Source organism: Triticum dicoccoides, chromosome 2A (assembly GCF_002162155.2).
Source record: "Triticum dicoccoides isolate Atlit2015 ecotype Zavitan chromosome 2A, WEW_v2.0, whole genome shotgun sequence".
NCBI classification, from domain to species: domain Eukaryota; kingdom Viridiplantae; phylum Streptophyta; class Magnoliopsida; order Poales; family Poaceae; genus Triticum; species Triticum dicoccoides.
Window position 1 is genome coordinate 764,443,582 of NC_041382.1, and position 6,902 is coordinate 764,450,483.

The 6,902-nt window shown below is 54.4% G+C and overlaps 1 protein-coding gene across 1 annotated transcript in view; it reads left to right on the forward strand.

Moving 5' to 3' along the window:
• The first annotated feature begins 798 nt into the window (after nt 1–798).
• LOC119357093 overlaps nt 799–6,902 on the forward strand; it is a 7,393-nt gene continuing 1,289 nt past the window's right edge. The window contains exons 1-3 of the mRNA XM_037624081.1: nt 799–1,189; nt 1,266–1,365; nt 1,775–1,976. Of these exons, the coding sequence (XP_037479978.1) occupies nt 846–1,189; nt 1,266–1,365; nt 1,775–1,976 (646 nt within the window). The 5' untranslated portion in view covers nt 799–845. The remainder of the gene's footprint in view (nt 1,190–1,265; nt 1,366–1,774; nt 1,977–6,902) is intronic.

The window sequence follows — 6,902 nt, forward strand, 5'->3', positions numbered from 1 at the left end:
GGAGAGGAGATGTATCAATCTAATCAAAGAAGCAATATTATTTGCTCGGCTTCCTGAAGGGAGCCGGGAGACCTAACCCTAGCCGCCTCTTGCGCCGCCGCCGCCTCTTCTTGATCGCGCCACAGCGCCCCGCCGCCGGTAGCCGCGATCGCATCTCCGTCAACCATTCCCCTTCCCGTACAACCTACCCCCTAGACCAGGTAGGATCCTATCTCCTACCAATGTTCCTGATGAGAATACCCCGTTTTACTGCTGAATATGCACTCTATTTACTTGCCGCTAAATGGCTTAGCGGCCGCAATAGCCCGCTATAGCGGCTGGGAAAAGCTGCTGCGAAATCAAATTGCCTGCGATCTTAAACCTTCTTGCTCAGCGCCGCAAGCAAACAGGAGCGAAGTGCGAGCCACTTGAGTAAACAGCATCACAGGAACCCGATGCACAAAGTAAATGCAAGAGGCCCCTGAGCCAGCATCGATCCATCACACAACTTACTGCCCCAGATCGATCACCACAAGACATGAACTCAACGAATCAACTGCTGTTTGCTACCATACCACTAAGACACACACATAAGCAGGAAAATGCAGACTTGTATGGAAAAAGAATAAAATCTGGTGGTGGTTTGTGTTCTCACTGTTGCTTGATGATCTCCGCCGCCGCCGCCGCCGTCGTCTCGAGTCGTGGGCCGACTCGGTGCGTGTGTTTATTTTTGGCCGACTCGGTCTCCTCAGCCGTGTCTATTTACTTTACTTTATTTATTACTCTGTGTGTGGCCGAATCACGCAAGCAAAGCAAACCCTAGCCCCCGAAAAAAATCCCCAATCCCCAATCGGAGACAGAGAGAGATGGCCGGCGCCGCGGAAGGGGAAGCTCGTCCCCTCGTCGTCGTCGGAAGGGGAGCGCGCCGGTCAGCCAAGGTTTCTGCCGCTGCCGCGGAAGGGGAGACTCGTTCCCTCGTCGGAGCCAAGGTGATGGGGCCTCGCCTCAGCCTCAGCCTTTCTCCGGATGCTCTGGACCTGATTGCGAGGAGGGAGGCCTTGCTCTCGGAGTGGGCCTCCTCGGAGCCACAGCCAGAGCCTCAAGCTTCAGCGTCGCCCTGGTCCCTCATCTTGTCCCGTTGCCTACCATCATCCCTACAGCCACAGCCTGAGCCTGAACCATTCGACAGGGTCGAACACAACTGGAACAGGTAACAAGAGATCTCCCTACTCCTCGTACCTAACTAACTCATCCGTGTTTATCTTATATATCTTGTATCTTGATAGTTCTATGATGATGATGATGCCGAGCCCCTCTGAGGTAGCAGCAGCTCAAGATCATCAACTCGTCATGGAATGCCTTCGCCACTATAACTTAAATCATCCGGTATGTATTGTATCTACTCCTCTCGCTTTGCTCTTTTGCATGTATCTATCTAGCTATGTGCACACTGATTTAAAATGGTAGATTTGTCCCACAACCAAACAACCCCGGCCCTATATATATGCAGTCATTAATAACTCTTCCAAAATCTCAAGCGGCCTTCAAACAATTTCAATTTTGATCGCTCTCCTACTGTCATATATAAAACGGTTATCTCGAGAAGATGATGTTTGTGGGTTATTTGCCACCGACTGGCATATACTTGTCCTCTTACAAGTTTTTTTAACTAGAAACTGCAAAACTGAAGGTTGTTGTTAACTTAACCCTAGTCATTCAGTCATTGTTCTGCTTTTGTTTTACCTTGCTTATTGCTAACATGCACTCATTTCATTTTCCATGGTTGGTTGGTCAGGAAAATGAGTACGTACCTGCCCCTGGCAAGGTGACCAGATACAGCAGTCCTCACAATGGTTCTTGCTGGACTCATGGCAACTTCGTCGCTAGCCCCAAGCACTCCGGCTACTTCTCCTTACTTCCCCCTAGACCAACTCTCTTCTTTTATGAGCTTGTTACCAAAGATGGTTTTGAAGGAGTTGTTTCGTGCACCCCGCTAGGTATGTATTATTGCTATCTTCATTCATCACATCATACATACCACATGTTGGATCTGGAAACTCAAACCTCTTTCAGTGCTAAAACCCAAACAACCACCATGAGGCATGCATGTCATCATATACAGGAAGCCAGTGCTTGATGCCGGAAACCACCTTAGCTTATTGTATATTTATATATTGGTAGAAACTAGGGTTCCACCCAGTCTAGGGCGTAGCCTGTAAGGGAAGGAGGGAGGAGGTCGGAGGAAATTGCGCGGCGGCCAGCGGCTGGGCGCGACGGCGGCGGGCACAAGGGGTGGCTAGGGTTTAGGTCTCCCGGCTCCCTAAGGGAAGCCGAGCAAATATTGATTGCTTCTTTCTTGATTAGATTGATATATCTCCTCTCCTTATATAGAGAGGTTTACTTGACTCCTAAGCAAACGATCCTAATACGATAAGATAATTGGGCTAAGCCCCTAATAATGATTAAGATACTTGGGCCATAACCCACTGGGCTAAACCCCTAATATGCTGGTCATAACACTTCTCCCCGCCTGCACAAACAGCTCGAGGACGAGCTGTAAGGTGAGGAAGCGCTTGTTGAACTCCTCGAGGTGATCAACCAGCGTCAAACACCTTCGTGACAGCTGGGGCGGCAAGGTCGGCGGTGACGGCGTCCTCCGGAATGTAGTCTGCAACCTCCAGGTAGAAGAGTCGCGGGCAGGCGTGGCCGGGCGTGTAGGGCTCGTCGCAGTTGAAGCACAACCCTTGGCGGCGACGCTCGAGTAGCTCAACCGAGGTGAGCCGTCGGAACGGGCGCGCCGCAGTCGCGGCGAGGGGTGCCGCGGAAGCCTGAGCAGGCCGATCCTGAGCGGGATCTGGCCAGGGTAGCGACCCAGTGGCCCGGGACGGTGACTCCTGTTGGACGGCCACCGCGCGGCGCTCGAACGCGCGGGAGTAGTACATGGCCATCTGGGGATCCTGGGGTCCCCGAAGCTCCACGTCCACGCGGATGTGATCCGGAAGTCCACCGACAAAGAGGTCGGCCCGCTGTTGCGCCGTCATGCCCGAAGCGTGGCATGCCAGGGCCTGGAAACGGTCGGCGAAGTCCTGAACCGTGGAGGTGAAGGGAAAGCGGCCTAGCTCCGCCAGGCGGCTCCCGCGGATCGGGGGCCCAAACCGAAGGAGGCAGAGCTCGCGGAAGCGCTCCCAAGGGGGCCATGCTGCCCTCGTCCTGCTCGAGGGCGTAGTACCAGGTCTGTGCCGCACCACGGAGGTGGTAAGAGGCGAGCCAGGTGCACTCCGAGGCGAGGGTGCGCTGCCCGCGAAAGAACTGGTCGCACTGGTTGAGCCAGTTGAGGGGGTCCTCCGTGCCGTCATAGGTGGCGAAGTCGATCTTGGCGAACCGCAGCGGTGTCTGGGTCGGAGCGCCATATCGAGCTAGCTCGGAGGTGCGGAGCAGCGAGGCGGGTGGCGCCTGGTCGGAGTACTCCGGGTAGGGACCCACGGAGCCGGATGGCCCGCCGAACTGCGGAAACGGGGTCGGCTGCTCTGGAGCCGTGGTGTAGACCGACAATGGCGAAGACCCAGCCGCCCAAGCTGGTAGTGGCGACGGGGAGGGTGGGAACCGGACCTGGTGTATCGGCAGGCCGGCCGATGACAGCAGTCCGGAGCTGGGCAGAGGTGGCGCCTGGAGTTGCAGCGGTTGCTGTGGAGAGTGGGCGGACGCAACGGTAGCCGCGGTGGCAGTAGGGGGCCACTGCGGCCAGAGGGGAGCCGCGGCTGGGGGCGGCTGCAGGTGCAGCAGCGGCGGTGGCAGCCCGCTGTGGTGCCCCGTCTGGAAAGGCAGCAGCGGTGTCCCGCCAATTGCAGGCGCGCCCTGGGACTGCCACGGCAGCCAAAGCTGGGCCGCGGCTGAGGGCGGCTGTAGGTGCAGCAGCGACGGGGGCCTGCTGGTGTGTCCCGCATGGGACGGCAGCAGGGGCGTCCCGCTCGGGCCAGACGCGTTCTGGATCGTCCAGGGCAGCGCCGGATGACTGTAGGCGGGGGGTGCAGCCGGCGGGGTGGCGTGCGGGCCGGCCAGGTACAGGGTCATGCCCTGGACGGCCGTCACGAGGTCCCGCAAGGTGCTGGACATCTCCTCCGGCATGAAGACGGGGATCGTCGACGGCGCGGAGGTGATCGGGGCCGGCGGCGTTGGGGACCCAGCCATGGTCATCGGGGCGGTGGTGATGATGGGCTGCGGCGGTGTGGGTGGGGATGATGACATGATCGAACCTGAGTCTCTGGATACCAAATTGGTAGAAACTAGGGTCTAGGGCGTAGCCTGTAAGGGAAGGAGGGAGGAGGGAGGAGGAGATTGCGCGGCGGCCGGCGGCTGGGCGCTGTCCTTGCGGCTGGTGCGACGGCGGCGGACACAAGAGGCGGCTAGGGTTTAGGTCTCCCGGCTCCCTAAGGGAAGCCGAGCAAATATTGATTGCTTCTTGCTTGATTAGATTAATACATCTTCTCTTCTTATATAGACAGGTTTACTTGACTCCTAAGCAAACGATCCTAATAAGATAAGATAATTGGGCTAAGCCCCTAATAATGATTAAGATACTTGGGCCATAACCCACTGGGCTAAGCCCCTAATATGCTGGTCATAACATATATCTTTTTCAATGTGCTCTCGTGACCAATGTTTTGAAACTTGTTTATGTTGTCTTTTTGTGGTGTGGTGAATTTGAGGTACTTGCAATGTTTTTACAATTATTATGCATTTTTTTATTTTTCAATTGGGATAAACTTGTGGTATTTCCCTTTTTCTTCTTCTCTTTTGTGTGCACAAGGTGACTGATACATACTCCCTCCGTCCCACCATATAAGTTTTTTTTGCAAGCTAAAACAGGTTGCAAAAACGTCTTATATTGTGGGACGGAGGGGGTACTTTTTTATGGGATCTTTCCTGGTACAATCAAGATGGCTGTTGTTACAAACCTAGCAAGGCTCCTAGTTTTTATTTCATGTTCCACTAGCTAGGTTATTACTTTGCTTTATAAAAATATATATTCACGGACCTACCTTGTTAGAGCATTACTAGTAAAACCCTCAAACCCTCAAATCTTAAAAGCAGTTTTAAGGGTTGAGTTGTGCCACTTTTTGACACTTTTAAGGGTTGAAAAATAGGGGCAAATACTAGAACCCTCAAATCCAACTCGTAAACTGCTTTAAGGATTGGATTTGAGGGTTCTAGTCTTTGCCTCCCCAACCTTTAAATCTATCATTTGACATCTCACAATTTATGACAACAAGAACACAATCAACTTCCAAACAAACTACCAAATGACAATCATTGATGCATGGTTTAATAGTTTACATCACAAAATCATCATCTTCCTCCTCTCATCGGCACCATCACCCAAAAGTTGCACCTCGGCGCCATCTCCTAGACCACAAGCGGGCTCCATCAAGCATCTCCATCGGCACCGGTGGAGTCGTACATACCGCCATCACCACTACTACTCATCGGAGTGTCACCTCGAAAAGTAGAGGACGCAACACGGAACATCTTCTTCCTCTCCGCGATGTCCTCCTTGTAGTCCTTCCACCATTGCAATTGGTCTTCATCCATGTCCTTCTTGGACATCATCATGTGCTCTTTCTCTTCCACCATGAGTTCTTTCCATACCTTTGCCTCTTTGAGCTTGATCATCCTCTCCTCCAACTCGGCCTTGCGCTTTGCTTCTTCACGCTTTGCTTCAACTTGTGCAAGCTTGACCTCTTTCTTCTTCTCGGTGATAAGAAGCTTCGTCTCCAATGTCTTCGTTGTCAATTCCTCTCTTGCCTTCATCATGTGGTCCATCTTCTCCCTTAGGCTTGACGCCTCTTCTTCCATCTTCACCCTTAGCTTGCCCTTCTTGCTCCCATCGGGCTTGCCCAAGTTCCTCTCCTCCTCATCTTCACTATCATCCATCCTTAGCATTGCCGACTTCTTGGGTGCGGTCTCTTGATCCCTCAACTTCCACTTGTCAAAGGTTTGAAGAATTGACCAAACATGCTTAAATGGGAATGCCTTGCCCTTGGAAGCGGCCATCTCCTTGTACCTCATGCCGGCAATTGTCTCCTATCAACCACACATAAATCACATAAGAACCCACCAATAGCATAGTGCACACACATAATCAAAATAGTGAAGAAATATGTACTCACATAGTCACTCTCCACGGTTCCACTAGGTGGTGCATCTATCACTTGGTCCATGGCCGCACTCCAACGAGAACAAGCGGGCTTGATCAACTCCCACCGGCCTTGAAGCGACCGGAAAGAGCGATGGATGAACCCACTATTCTTCGGCTTGATCTTACAATAGGCGTCCTCGATCCTTTGTCAATACCGTTTACCGGTTTGATCGGTGCCGGTGGTTGCATCCATTCCCACAGCTGCCCAAGCACGAACCAAGAGGACATCTTCCGCCTCGGTGTAGTTTGTCGACCGCGCGTGTGGGCGGGAAGCGGCGGTGAATGCCTCCTCCCCTATCTCGGCCACCTCCTCCTCATCATCCCCTACATCCTCCTCATCTTCCTCCTTCTCCTCCAAGTAGTCACCAACCCTAAAGGGGTCTAGAGGCGGAGCTCCGAGGTCCACCTCCGCGTTTTGGAGGAGGTCCATGAACGAGGATGGGTTTGCCATTTCCTCGAACACCTCGTGCGTGGCGGGAGGAGGTTCGGCGACGGCGGCCGCCACGGGCTTCTTCCGCGGCTTGGTCACGGCCGGGGACGAGCCGGCGACCTTGGAGGCCGCCCCTCGCGGCCCATGAGAGGCCGCCTTCGGCCGGCTCTTCTTGGTAGCCGGAGCGGGCGGCGGGGAGGCGGCGAGGGCGGGCGCCGGTGCGGGCGAGGTGGGCGGGGCGGTGACGGTGGTCGGGGCGGCAGGAGGTGGTGCGAGGCCCGCCCGCCGCCGCTTGGC